This window comes from Agelaius tricolor, unplaced genomic scaffold (assembly GCF_023055355.1).
Source record: "Agelaius tricolor isolate 1412-34295 unplaced genomic scaffold, bAgeTri1.0.p SCAF_6, whole genome shotgun sequence".
Taxonomy (NCBI): Eukaryota; Metazoa; Chordata; class Aves; order Passeriformes; family Icteridae; genus Agelaius; species Agelaius tricolor.
Window position 1 is genome coordinate 25,512,387 of NW_027269266.1, and position 15,729 is coordinate 25,528,115.

General features: G+C 35.9%; 1 protein-coding gene across 1 annotated transcript in view; it reads right to left on the minus strand.

The window, feature by feature from the left end:
- Positions 1-1,574: 1,574 nt before the first annotated feature.
- The window catches only part of THSD7A (thrombospondin type 1 domain containing 7A), a 254,024-nt gene continuing 239,869 nt past the window's right edge, over positions 1,575-15,729 (minus strand). Inside the window, exons 25-30 of the mRNA XM_071429098.1 lie at positions 15,267-15,440; positions 14,193-14,288; positions 11,148-11,230; positions 10,606-10,816; positions 7,138-7,225; positions 1,575-5,477 (exon numbers count right to left, since the gene is read on the minus strand). Of these exons, the coding sequence (XP_071285199.1) occupies positions 5,393-5,477; positions 7,138-7,225; positions 10,606-10,816; positions 11,148-11,230; positions 14,193-14,288; positions 15,267-15,440 (737 nt within the window). The 3' untranslated portion in view covers positions 1,575-5,392. The remainder of the gene's footprint in view (positions 5,478-7,137; positions 7,226-10,605; positions 10,817-11,147; positions 11,231-14,192; positions 14,289-15,266; positions 15,441-15,729) is intronic.

Consider the following 15,729-nt stretch of genomic DNA (forward strand, 5'->3'; position numbering starts at 1 on the left):
CGCATCTTGGGGTCACTCTGACCAGCAGAAATCCCAAGACCTTCCCACTTTTCTGTTTAAGTAGGACTAAGAAAAGATGCCTGTTACAAAAGGATGTAGAGATGCTTCACCAGGATGCTCCCACAGGAAATGCCCTCCACAACCAGGGGCACTTCCCAAATGAAGGAAAGCAAAATGACACACCCTCAGCCTCTGCTGAAAAATAAATGAATGGGCAAGCAGAGACTAAGATATACACACAGATACACACCCAACCCATCCCTACCCTGTCCCAAAAAAATGCAAGTGTTTGTTCATCTGCCTGGTCATTACCTACTTTTGGATAGACAGCCAGCTTTCTTGTATGAAAAAAAAACCCCAAAGCAAAACAAACCAAACCAAAACAAAACCAAAAACCCAATCAGAAAATTTAGAGATAACATTTTCTGTAGCTAAACTGATAGTGATGCCAAGTAGCTCAAGCTGCTAAAATTCACTTCTGTTTCAGCAGGATAATTTTCTAGATCTTCTAGGTTCTCCAATATTGTAGGTTTTCACATTACTAGAAGGCTAAAACATTTACAAAGCTTATCTAAGTCTCTTGATTTACCTCTCACTTCATGTCCTTTCATCACACTTGTACTAGAAAATCATACTCTCCTCTAATGTTTTGGGATTCTTTTTAAAATAAAGACGACCCTTTCCCATTAATTCAAAAGTCTTGCAAACAGTTGCCAAAATCCTACCACATTTTCTTTACTGAATGTGAAGACTCTACCATCTTCATTATACCACAACTAATTCTCTAAATTTAAATGAGAATTTAAATTTTCTTCTCAGATGTTTTTTAACTGGTTACAGAATTTTTGCCTGTATTGAATTAAACACATTTAAATGATCTTGAAATTCCTCTATTCATCTATTAGGTTTTAGGTGGGAATTGAAGATCAATGCTTCTGTGGTTTTTCTGTGGATTCCAGCAGGAGAAAAGGTAGGTGGGAATTACTTGTGAAAATCCTGAAATGCCTTGAAAATCAGAGTTGTGTGCTCTCAAAATTGTGTTTAAATCTTTTAGGGGTTAGCTTGGAAAGGTTACTGGGGAGGTAATAGCTACTGAAACAGGAAAAACCCCCATGATATGCTGTGAAAATTACACAGCAGAACTCGACATGGAAAGAATTGAATTTTGGAGAGCACAGAGATTGAATATGAGCAATGATGAAAAAGTGCAAAGTGACTTCTTTTGTTCTTTTTCTTCTTGTGTAGGGACAGTGAGAGATTCAGCTTGACTTGAAGTGAATAGATGTCTTTTAGTGAGATCTTGATTGACCCCTTATTTTCTACAGAAGGGTTATTTTTTCTGATATAAAAGTGGCAAGGAAGAAAAGGTTATTTTTTACAATTTCATTTATTGGATATTTATCACTTGACAAAATATGTTTTGTAAATTTCCAGGTCAGCTAGGACTGTAGCAACAGACTTGATTGTTACCATAGCATCAGAAAGTATTTTTCTTTTTAAATAGAAAGACTAATTTTAACAAGAATATGTTTGCTAATGCCTTTCAGAAAAAAGAAGAGACTATTTAAAAGGTGGTCATATTTTAGGGATCTGGCTTTTATTGTTACTCTATCCCAGCATAGAATACTACATTTATTAAAAAAAGACATTAAATGATTTTGTGTTTATATTTATTGTCAGCAATACATCAGTTATGTAAAAATAACCCAGATGAAAATGTAAGACTTGTTACATTTTCCCATCATCTGTATTAACTGAATAAAGCTTAGTGACAATATACACAAATTTGCAGTAGTAGTTGTACGTAAACATTTTGTGCATTAAAAAAGAAATGTACATAATTTAAAAAATAAAAATGCATTACACAATTTACAAATTAACATTAACCAAAAAAAAAAGTAAACATTCCTCAGACAGCTGCCTCCTCGTTCTACAAAATAAATATTCAAGTAAATTAAGTTAGGCAAAATAAACTCTTAACTCTTAACGATTTACATAAAGGTAAAAAGACAGATTTCCATTTAATTCAAGGTATATTTTACAGTGATTTACACATAGACTTTTTAAATTGCTCTCTTCAAATTGTAAGATTGGAAAAAAAATTTTATTACATTTTGGCGGGAGGAAGGGGGTTTCAAAATTGATGCTTTATACCAAATATAAACAGGCTTGTGCAGTTGCATCAAAGCTTCAAAAAGGAATTGCTCCAGGACTCAAAGCAGACACAGTAAGCTAGAAACTACAGTTTTTAAAAGAAAAATATAAACCACCACATCAACAGGAAAATACCTACTTTGCTATTTTCTGAATGGTTTATTTGATCACTGGAAACATTACTTTCACAAACTAATAATCTACAGTAGTGGCTGCTTTAGGCACTGGATTAGTAGAAGCACTCTGATTTTTAAAGCAAATTGCTTTTCATTCTATATTGATAATTCACGTATTATTTACTTCAATTTCAATGCTAGAGGGCTTAATCACCTTTGCAACATTTAGATTTACCTAAAATTTCAGCCTTCCTTACAGCCTAGTATCTTTTTCTTGATAATAAGGGAAGCCACTCTGGCTTCAAATTTCCATGCACTTTGTTTTGTATAGAAAAAATAATAATAAAAACACACTCTAGATTTTAAATGCAGCCCTAGTATGATGCAGATGGGCACCAGATATTCACTGATCAGATATAAAATGTAACACATACTAAAATACTTGCATGGATTGCAAAGGCCAAACAGACTTAAAATCCCCCTCATATCTCTCTGTTTATCCATTTAATGTGGTAAGGAAAAGGAGATGTCATACCTTTAACTTTAAGTTATTAAATACTTAGATTTAGGACATAAAATTCTTCAAGGCAAGAACTCAGCAACAGCTCCTGCTAAGACCAGCCAGTGTCATAAATAAAGATGACTCATTGCCAATGAAAGAAACCCTGTTCCCTCAATGCCTTCTTGGTTCAAAACTATTCAACAACACAGAATCAGTCTATTAAAAAACCAGAAATCATTATAAAATCTGTTTTCACATGTATTTATTGTTCTTTAATACTTTATCATTTTTCCATGGGCTTTTTTTGGTGTCTGACAAAAGAGGAACCAAGCAGGTTTTTATTGTTTTCTACTCAAGAATGCTGAAAATTAAAATTATCAATATTTGTATTTTTGCAGTGGACCTTTATAAAGTGATGTAAGACTGAATACTCCAGTCCTGAAACACATATATGAATGAACCACTGCTGTGGCAGGCAGCCATGAAACTTCATCAGCTGCAGCTGGATCAAGGTATAAAATGAGAAATTAAACCTGCACCAAATATTATTACCATTGTTCCTCTGCTCATCATTCCCATTTGGGGAAAACCTACACAGTGGGATGAAGGTAATTTTCTTGATGCAGTAACATCACACTGGTAATATGGCAGCTAAGTTAAAGTGGGACCATAATCTCTCTTGAATATCCACAAAATGCTCATTGGTTTCAAGAATTATTCTACACAGAACAAAGGTTTGTACTTTTAAGAACAGATATGATGTCCATGAGAGTCTTGACATTGATTTCAGTGGATCTGGGCCAAAGTTTGCAAAGTTAGTTTCACTCAGTGTGCAAAACCTGGTGCTTCTTGAGCAAATAGAGTGATGAGTAGGCAGAAGTGGTTTAGGTTATAAAAAAGACCTGAGAACCTAATATTGAACTTTATGTAACAATTCTTTTTGAGAGGTTGCCTGATAAAGTTTTGTATTGCTTAGTAGTGGCACAGTCACTTGTACGTTCCGGCTGCACACAGAAGCCATTTGAGGAGAATAACCCTTCTCAGGTCATGGAGCACATCCGTAACAGCCATGTCACATGAGTGGCAAGTCAATGAGCTCCATCTTGGAAGCCTAACACTGAAAAGCCATAAGCATGGAAGAGGTTAACAGTGAGTTTTCATACTGCCAGAGTTTTTTTTAAAAGTCATGAGTATTAAAATGGCAGAACTACTGATCTTATTGTTTACTTGCCAGTACACTCAGGATTTTAACTGAATAATTAAAAGAGTCTATTGAATTATCCTAATTAGAAAAGACAAAACATCTCTGAGTATTGCACTGCCAGTAACAGTGAAAGAGCTCTCATTAACAGAAGGAAAAAAAGTAAAACCATTTTATTTTAGTTGAACAATCAAAACACCTTTTTAGACAAGAAGTATGTCACTCAGGATTACAGGGCAACCACTTTTCTTTTTCTTTTCTTTTTTTTTTCTAACAAAGTTAACAAATATAAAAAATCTAGTCATAAACAGCCTTCAAAGTACAATTAGAAACCAGCAGGACAATCTATACCAGTATAGGTAGATGGGGCAAGAAACCAGACACTTGTATTACTGCCATGGTGTAGAGTACAAGTGGCTGCTGTGATGGGGAACGGTGTGAGTACAGCAAACGTCGTAGCTGATTCCATCCCGTCGCAGTCCAAACTGAACACTACTCTCTTCAGGATTCAAGACCTGTCTGCTTGACACTCCTTGCACAAGATACATCATTATCCTTTCTGAAAAGAGGCAGTTTCTATGGCAATACTAGTTAAGTGCATATCATGCTGCACTAATATAGTGCAAAAATTTGCCTTACATGTAGCAAAAAAGATGCAGGCAACAGTTTGAGTTAGAGAAAGTAGAAACGTATTGTAACATTTACAGCAGGTATTTTTTCCAGACACCAACCACTAGAAAATAGTGAATCTGAGAATGCCTCCTCTCTGGATGTACACATGAGGCCTTTATAATTTGGAGTGGTAACAGGACAGAATTTTGCAAGTGAGTCATTGCCCTCTGAAATGCAGGTTAACACAAGTTATCATCAACTGGCAAACTGTTGAACTTGCTCAGTGGATTAATCCCAGTTAAAAGTTAATATTGTACTAAGCACTAAAATGCTCTTCATCACATATATAATCTGATAGAGTAATACATATGGTTCAACCAAGTATATATGTTATGTTTGAATATAAAGAGTCGTAGACAGCTTGGTACAAACTCCTCATGCGTACTGATTATACTTGGTTAATGATGCAGGGGCTTCCAAGTGTTAATACTATGTCAGATACAGTATTCTGGAGGCAGAAGTGGTGCTCAGTTCTAAGACTGAGGAAACACCACAAATCTCCAACTTCAGTGTCTATTAATGTGATTCTGCCTGATTTCTTGGTGCTGATGGTCTAAAGTAAAGCAATAATACCTTGAATATCAGTAGGCATTATGAAATCCATCCTTCTTTATCTATGGTGCAGTTACAAAAAAGAAAATTTCAAAACACTTAATTCCACTCCATAGAAAATCCCTGTGGCTTTGGACATCTTCTGATTTCATTCCTATAGCTTAAACTCCATTTGTCACCACGAGAAGTTGTAGTTTACATGTCTGCGTCTCCATCATAAGCCAAGGTTAAAGGTTTCAGTCGGTTGTTCTGCCTTCTCTGGGGCTTCTTTGGCTTTTTGCTGAAAGGATAAGATAATTTGTAAATAGAAAAAGCAACTAATAACGTACAAAAGTCTTAAATGAAGATGAGCATGCTGATAATACATTCAGTTGTTTGTTTATAAGAGCTATAACCCTAAAACCTTCACTGGGAACACTAATTATCCCTTAATCAACCCAAAGCAATATCTAATTGAAAGCTCAGTTGTTCAGAAACAAGCTGTTATGATGCTGATGTGACTTTATGAAACCCTTGGCAGGTACTCCTGCAACATCACCCAGTTTTCAGAAGAATTCAGAGCCTGCCATGCAATATTTGGTCATGAATCAAAGCTGCAATCAGGTTCTTTTAAATTACGTGACTCAAATATTAAACTGCTCTTGACACATCAAGGGTTTCCACAGGAAAGATGTATCTTTTGATTGGTTTTATCTCATTATACTTGCTAGAATGCCTACAATTACTTCTATATGTTATAATCAAACCAGTCATTAATAGCAGAGGTATAGTTGTTTGCCATAACATTCCTTTTCTAGCCTTGAATTAGAATTTAATCCAGCAGTATTTCCAATCCATTTGATAAAGTTTTAAAAAATTACCAGGCCAAAGGAAAATGAATGTTTATCCATGCTTGAGCACTAATCTTCTTTTAGACCGCAATGTAACATTTCTTTAAATCAGGCCTGTGCATCCTCAGTCTTGTCCAAAATCTTATTTCAGCCGTGTCACTTAGGCTGCTCAAATTTGAATCTTTTATATGAAACTTTTTGTTACAATGACTTGCAGTAGCCACAGGTTCCAGTCCAAATAATCTGCAGTTGTTGAATGCTACTGGATTTCCTTTTCCTCAAGCCCCACTCCCCAAAAAACCAACCAACTAACCAAAACAGAAAGACCACAAAGAAAACCCAAACAAACAAACCACAACAACAAAACCAAAACAAACAACAAAACAAACAAACCCACAAAAAACAAACAATGAATCAAACAAAAAACAAGAAAAAAAACCCAAATGAATTTTTATATAGCCTAGACAGAAGTGAGGTTTTGGGCAAAGTTTACTGAATGGCAAACATACCCAGAAGCTCCCCAAACACCTACTAATGCAGTACAGCCAAGAGCCTGATGTATATGACCACACTTCCCTCACCTTTCACCTGTACTGTCATCTGGATCAGAAATTCCTAGCAGGACCTACAAAACTTCAGGGAGCACATTCTCAAAGGTGACTTGCTCAAAAAAGAATTATTTCATGTATTAAAAAGATGAGAAAGCTTTCAGATTTTTTCTGGTTCTGTATCTCTATATCTTGTCAGATAAAAAATATGATTTTTCTGGTTACTCAATGTCCTTGCTGCTATTTCTCTCAGCATTTTTTGACACAGACACAATAAAATTATTCTGGACATTGTATATAACAACCAAGATAAACTGTGCAAAAATGAGCTGTACACTAAGCTACCCCATGTTTGTAAGTTCTTATACGTTCAGAAGAGTATGTGGTGATCCATCATCTAGAGTGCAACCAGAAACTGCTAACCTGAGTCTGGACAAAAGGACAAGGCAAATTAAACACTGCAGTTCACAGAAGTGTCTGCAGTTTCTACAGCAGCAGATGTAAACATTTTCATTACAGTCTGTGAGGGGACTGTTTTCTTATAAATAATTAAAGAACTCACCAGGCTAGATAGATCATAGAAACAATAAAGATGAGTAAAACAAATGCACCGGCAGCTACACCATAAACCCAGGTCTTCAGCCTCCCATCTAAAAGGAATGAATGTTAGTCAGTAGTGTTTGAGTTAGTCTAGTTGAATTATTAGTTCTGATATAGCATAGAAATACTTTAATAATGCAAAATAAATGTCTTGACTAGCAATTACAGTTTAATCAGAATAAATATTGTTAAATAACTGAGCAATGACTTCTCTGTGCTCTGCTTTTCAGTTGGAGTCAGGATAATTCAAATGGAACTGAGATCTGGGGCAGAGGCAGCAGGTGAGAGACCCAGAAACTCAGCCTTGGGGCTCTCTGGTAGTGAGCAATCCCTCAGTGTGATCACAGGGCAGTGCATCAGCCTGGGACTCATTTAGTATCACTTTCTATTCTAGCTCTGGTAAAGCAATCTGTCTGTTATTTTAATTCTTGTTCCTATTTACTTGTAGGTTTTTAAATGCCCTTAGCATGCTGTACGTCATCCATCCCTTAGCTGCACATACACAACTTTTACTACTGCATAAAGTAGCAAAATTTTAAAATTTCTTTCCCTATTAAATGCAAGTTTTGCTGTTATAAATAGTTCCTCCTCACAAAGTTAAAATACACAAAAAAACCCTAGCCCATGCTCCTAAATAAAACAACTGTCTGTTGATAAGGACTGCATTTATGTGCAGCCTGTGCAGTTTGTATTTTGGACATGTCCCTGGAGATTTGGGCATACATACCACTCTCCTTCTTGCCTCAGAAAAAGGAACAGGAAAACGATGTGGCTTTGTCAGTGGGGTTTTGCCCTGCCCCCAAGTGATCATATCACAACGAAAGGAGTGCATGCTTTTTGAGTCACTAGTTTTATCCAACTCATTTTTCAAATTTCTAAATGGCTTTTTACAAGCATTGTTTTCCAGGGGATTAGCTAGCCTTGTTGCATCTCCTTGACAACAAAAAAAATCACCTTTATAAAACTGAATTATTTCATATTCAAGTGGTACAAGTTGTCTGTATTTTCAATGTAAGGAAATACAGCTAAAATTTTTCTGACCAAACACTTAGTGCTTCTTGTTAGCTCTTCAGAACCAAAAGACACCATCAATGCAGTTTTCATTTCCACAATAATATTGACAGAAGTTAGACTAAGATTGCTTGGTTACACAGTAGTGCTCTCCACTGCCATGCAGTTAAGCTCAGGCCTTCTGCTCTGCAGCAATGCAAAGTCTTGCTGTCTTGTGGACAAGTTGTTCCAGACTAATCAATATCAGAACATTTTACCTTCATTACCTTAATCAACCTAATGAAACATTATAACTGATAATAACTGACATAACTGACATAACTGATCCATTAAAGATTAATGGAACAGTAGATTTGACCTGACATAACCTGTGATACAATAATGTCAATGAGAAGAATTCAGACTTTAGTACTGCTAAATAGGTTAGTTTCCTCTCTCCTTGGCTTATTTCCATTGGTAAATGTAAGAGGCTTAGGTTTTTTTCAGGTTGGCTTCTTTTAAAATAGTAACATCTCCTTGAAAAAAAAGCTGGCAATGTCTTGTATACAGATTTATTTGTTTTTGCCAAAGCAAGGAACTCTGCTAATGAGGTCATTCCTATTATGCAACTACTGACCTCTGACTCAGGCTTTCTGAATTCTCTCTGGACAGATTATTTCTAAGTATGCAAGGGAATTGGAATCTCAGATTCATCTTTTTGTGGTAATACCTCAGCCCAGACATTTGAAGAGGACAGTTTTAATACCTTCTTTTCTGGAACTGCAATGTAATTTGTGGAAGAAAACAAAAGACCTATTTTAGATCTAGACTTAGAAACTGTGAGGAAAAAAAATAATCATGCCAGAGTAAACCCCAACCTTTCCAATAGATATCCAATCCTGAAATAAAACAATCAAGCCTAAATCTCATCAGAATTGGAAAATATTCACTTTCTCTGGCATTTGCTCATTACTTCACTGCAGAAAGTATTCATTCCGTTGAGCATGTTTAAGATTATCTGAACTGAGCTACGTCTCCTCCCCAACTCAAATTACATAAAATTGGTGAGTTTTCATGAAGTTTCTCAAATGCACCTTGCTCCATGAGCTCACATGAGCTCACATGAGCATTCATATTCCTAAACTGTTGAAGGTGACCATCTGATACTTGCTTATTGCTATCACTCTGCGTGCTACAACATGCCCTCTGGCATTTCCAGGACGGGTTAGCTAAAATGAGTAAATGATAACATATTTGGTAAGATGCTGTTTTTTAAAAGAGGACCAGAAAATTTTTATTTTTTATTTTTTATTTTTGATTAAAGTACTTGGAGTAAAGACCATTTTATTGCAGGTATCAAATATAATATCATATATCAAAGTATTGCAGGTATCAAAGTACAAATTAGAGTAAATACTAGTAGGACTAATGGGATCTAATACAAGTATTTCTAATTTCTAGCCCAAACATTTTTTAACCTGCATATTAGAAATATTTTTATAAATCTCAACTGGAAATACCTTATGGATTATGCATGTAAAGATATTGCTTTCAATTCTGCAATTAAAAACATAAAAAAACCCTTTAGAAATAAATGACCACACTAATACACAAGTATATTAGTATATTTAGTCCTATGTGACTTAAGAGACACTTAAGATGATAACCAATTGCTGTCTTCCATATTAATAATATTTTGAACAAGCAACACATCTCTTATGTGAAAGTATTTTGTTAATTAATTTTTTTATCCAAAGATTTAGTAAGACTAAAAATATTTACTGACATCTGATTACATGATGGAGTTTATGAAGTGTTTTTTATTAAACAACTTATATTTTACATCACTCTTGCATGTAAGATTTTGCTCAGCTCTAAAGAACATGGTCCATCATAAAAGAAAATACTGCTCATAGAGACTTAGAGAAGGCCTCTGTTAAATATCAGTAATATGGTTAGCATTTGACTAACATGAATTAGTTTAAATATGGATATGTCAGAAAAGCATTAGCATACCTATACCAATTATTTTCCTACAATTTGTGCTGCAAATTTTAAGAAGCCTTTACTATTTGCATTCTTCAGTGCTATCCTTTCATTCCTCTGTCAAGAGAATTATTGGTTAAGACACCACAATTTAATAAACCGGCTTGCACCTTTGCAGCAAACTCACAGTCACATTTCAAATAGCTTCTGTGACTTTTAACAGGTAGAGTGACTAAAAGGAAATCTGCAATATAAGATTTCACCAAAGATATTGATGGTGTAGTGAGAGGGCTAGGTGTTTACGGTGTCTCTTCCTTTGTTTTCAGTGAGAGTACATCTGCGTTCTTAAATGAACAGTCAAGGGTTCTTGTGGTCTTCCTAGGTATACAGAAATCTGAAAGCCAGACCCTGCAGCAGTGCTTAGCGCTAAGAACTGCTCATTGCATGACTTCACCTGGCCCAAAGGGCTGCAGAAACCAGGTCCTTCCTCGTCCTGTCTGGTTACTGGAAGGCTGGGTAGGGTTCACAGCTCGACTGGTTTTCACATCTCCCTTTTTGTCCTCCATGGTGGGGATGACCACCACTGGGATGAGAGTGCACTGCTGGAGTGTGCCATCGGAGGACATCACTTCAGTGTATCCGTCTTCACAACTGCATGTCCTAGTCTGCAGGGAACAAGTGTTTTACAAGGTGTAGTGGAAAAACAAGGTTTTCTGTGAGCCATAAAGCATAGCAACATGGATGACTGGAAGATAAGACTGTTTTGATGAGTGCTAGCCAGCAGAGTAACCTCTTTGTATATTTTTATGCAAGTTCATACCATATCAGCTATTTAACATTTAATTGAAAGGTAGAAAATGGTGCAAGGTGGGTTTTCACAAATTTGTGACTTGTAAAATCACTGAAAATACTTTTTGTTGGCATAATCTTTGTAATCAAGAGATGTGTGGGAAGGCCTCATGGGGGTGCTCTATGCTCCAATGCAGTAGCACATACCTCACTGCAGTAAGCGTGGGGTTGGCTGCACGGTGGGTTACATGACCTGTCAGCATCTGGTTGGCGCATCACTAAACAGCCCCCTGTAGGACAGAAAATCATATTTTCACATGGCAATACCTCACCACTGATGAAATTACTTGCTGCACTATATCATGGATGACAATCTGGTTGCTAATTTGAATGTAAGAGTCCTTCTTTTTGAGGGTGAGGTATAATTGGAATCAAGTGTTTTCTTATATGTAGAGTAAGGATACAGCAAATGTATTTAATTCCATGTGCATTTTAGAGAACTAATATTTGGCAATGGATTCTTTTGTTTTCCCCCTTTTTTCGATTGCCCAAAAAACCAATTTAAATGCCTTGTTGTACTCAAGGAAACATATTTGGTTCTCTAGGGCCCTCCTTATGACTTACATATTGAAACTGTGGTCACAATAGAAATAAAACCACCTTTTTTATTTATATCTCTTCCTGTTGAACTGAAAACAAGTTGCTCATCCTGTTTATGAAAGGATACCTGTTTTCTGCTGCTACTGGGTCACTTTTACACATGTCTTTATGAATCAAGGCTTCATGTTAGTCTGAGACTTTACGAAGGAAAGCAGATTTATCAGTAAAGCATGTACTGAATATTACAATACTGATGATAATGTGGGTATCAGTCTTTTCCCTTTTTATACAGGCCTATTTTTCATTTATACAGCTTTATATATAGTGCAGTTATTGTTATGGACCAGTACACACCATCGGGATTTCACTATCACTTCAGCCACAATGACTTTAAAATACATTTAGAATCAGTTTGAATTTACCTGTTTCCTTTTAGCTTATAGAAGAGGGGTGTGAATCATATTGTTTAAAATTTATTCTGCTACAGGAAAACTTATTACGCATCTCCAAAATTAATACAATTTTTATACTGGTGGGATATGATGATGAAATCCTGATAGCTGAGGTTGGTCACAACCATAGCAGATGCAGTTAGTTGTGGTTACGCAGATCCAAGTGTTAACGGGATGGCTGGTGAAGAATAAAGGAAACCCTGCTGGTTGCCATAAGTTTTCCCCACCCCCAGAAAAGAAAATCATACATCCTAGCATACAAATCACATGCCTGTGGGAATCTATGTAATAAAATATCAGTCATCCAAGGAAGCAGAAGGAAAGAGTTGCCTCATCGCCCATGGGAAATAACACCTTCAAGTAAAAAAGAGCTATTCAGCACGGTGATATTATGCAAGCAAGTAAATAGAAAAAGACCTTAAAATACCAACAGAACTCACAATAATCATTTAATAATGTCTGAATTAAAATACACTATGTTGAATGCAAATGTGCAAGAATAAGGCTGACAAGACACAGTAATAGAAGATATGGGTTGCTTCTGAATCAAAATAGGTGATCTCAATCTAAATCAATCGTGTATGTGCGTGAACCACATGAATGAACTAATAAATACTGTAGTTTATACAAAACCCTTTCAGAAAATGTACAAATGCAAATTAAAATCTGGTTCACTACTGTGTATTTAATGTAGAGAAGTTCCCTCCAGTATATATATTAGTACAATAGAAGTACTGCGTTTGAAAACTATCATAAAATCCATTAAAACTATATTTTTGCATTTAACAGAAACATATGAAAAATATAGTTTTGTGTTGCATGGGTAGGGTTGCAACGGAGCCCAGTGATCGCATGTTCTGGAATATTCCATTAGTCTTCCTTTCAAATCAGAGATTTATCACAGCTTAAAGCCACATACAAACAAACTGAAAAAAACGTGACACAATATAGGTCTGAGGTTTGTCTGCCTTGGAGATCCCATTATGAAAAATCTGCCAATAATACAGAGTCATACTTTTGTCCTTCCTAAAATTTATCACAAGGTTGTATTCAATCACATCAGAATAAATTATTATTTTCATTTGACTGTGATTTATGAATATACTCGGATTTTAACATCTCAGAGCCGTAATCTCCAAGATGGTATTTACTCCAAATCCTATAGGACCTTTAATAGATAATATCCTACATTAATCTCAATAAGAATTCTCTCTTATAGTTTTACTTACCAGAGAAACATCTTAGCTAAGCAGGAAGCAATCAAGGTGCAAAACCTGTTGCAATTCTTGTGAACAAGATGGTGTCTTAATAGTCCTACACCACAAGGTTGCAAGAGACTTTGAGCTATTATTTCAACACCTTGTAAAAATAACACAAATATTTTATTTCTACTGTCACAACACACAGTAGTGGTGGACTCCACCATGAATAAGTATTGTGGTGGCAATAAACAACAGCCCCTCTGCTATGACTGACCTTACAATAGCTGGCATTGAGGATATTTTTACAGTCTCTGGGATTCTTTTACTATCTCTTGGTCTGACACAAAAATTATTTAAATAAATGCATAACTCTTTGCTTAAATGAATCTCTATTGCCAATATATAAATCCATATAAATAGAGTCATATGAAAGTTTTCTTCTGAGATCTCAGTAGTTCCTAATTCATGCTTTTTGTGCTTTGGCTTGCACAAAAAGTCACAACATCCCATAGCAGTCCATTATGTAACCTGATACAGATTTATGGCATCGAAGTAAAGAAATAAACTCATACTAGCACATTTATGAAAATTTTATATTTTGTAACTTTAAGGCGATATGTCATATATGGATGATATTATCAAGCTGTGCAACTTTCTCTGCCTTTGTATAGGCATTGAAATGACCTGTAATACATAAAAATTTCATTTGTTTAAGGTCTGAAATTTGAAACCTTACATTTAGAAGTGCAAAGATGCCTATGGTAAAAAAAAACCCCAAACATATACAATGTAAAACATTTCAGGTCCACTACATAAGGTAATATTTATAAGCATTACATGCAGCATGATTCTAGAAAACAAACAACATCTTTAATATGCAAAATGATGATTTTGATTCATACCCAGGAAGGGCGGGGGGGTTTTTTTGGTTTGTTGGGAAAACACATTATCCACCCATTTTCCAGATTTTTTTTTGTGTATATAAAATGAGTAGTTACCTGTGACATTTAAACCATCTGACCTTTGGCACCACACAGTCCGAGAAGATCCCTTCCATGGGCTAGCCATCCACTTGTACTCGTAGCATTGCCCATCTGCACAGAGAACATTCACATTTCAAGACATTTAATGACAAGGTTTTAGAGCAGCCACACTCATCAGCTGACCATACTCATTTTGTGGCCACACTCATTATGATTAATGGCTTGTATAGCTGTTAAGTATGCTCCTTTCTCCTTCATCCAGCACTGAACCACACATGTGGAGCTCCCAGGGTCTCCTGCACTTACTGGACACGTGGAGAATAGACCAGATGTGTCTGAGACACTAACTAGGATTATGAGCAAGCCTAATGCAGTAAATGGGTACAAGAAATGTTTCCAATAAGCTCATAATGGTTGTGGCCCATCTGTTGTGCAAAACTCATTTAGGGGTCAGGTTCCTTTCCTGGTGACACTGAGCTTCAGCCAGTGCTCCAGTGCTTGGTGAAGTGGCTTGGGCTGCTTCTGGCTTCATGTCTCAGCTCTTCTGTGCACATCTCATATGGTCTGGGATATCTGGAATCATTGAGTCCTTCTACACCTTAGCTCTCTATCATAAATATAAAATTCCTTTTTGTCTGATCCAGCATCTGAATGGCCAAGTTGATACAGAAAACTGCTTTTCTTAGACAATTTGTCTACTAGCAGTGGTAAGCATGGGTGAGCTATTTTAATGATATGGTCATGCAATCAACAATTCAAAGGGTAAAAAGAAACCTAAATCTGGTTATGAATCAAAACTCAGAGATTTCTTTTTGTTAATGTTACTAAGTGTATAGGGAAACTCTTTGTCCCATATAAAAAGAAATATCATTAAAAAAGAACAATTCTAGAGGAGTAGCATATGATAGTTACCACTTGAAAGTTTTTCTCTATATGGTTGATCTATGGAAAACAACAATTCAAGTGCATTTCTGTTTATCAAATTTCCATTTGCCTAAAATCGCTACTATGAACAGAAAGAAGACAAAATTATGGCTGTTCTGTATTTTTTCTTAAAGGAACCAGACTGAAGTATATTTTGGTGCTTACCATTGCATGGTCTTGTTTCCAAAGCCTGTTCTGGACAGAGATGTTGATTCTCTAAGTCCTGAATGATCACTGCTCTAGATCGGACTTGTATTCCTCCAAAACCAAGATCCTCACCATTAAAACAGGTTAGTTGGCAAAGGCTCCATTCTGACCACTCTCTCAAGTAACAGTCCCCTGTCAAAGAGCAGTTTTATAAAATGATCAGTGTATGTAAAGAGTTTTTTACACTGAATATGTCTTCAAAATATCCAAGTATAGTTTCTTAATTTTCCTTCCTTTTAGTTCCTTTCATTCCTCTTTTTAAACTTGACTCATAGTGTAGAAATCACAACATTTTGATAGTCTCTGAATGTCTGTGTCATAGAAAATGTTATAAAGATTGTACAAGGGCCCATTTGTTCTAAAGCAGTTTTACTTTCTTGTAGCAGTCCCGTGAGATCATCCTCATTATGAATCTCTTTGC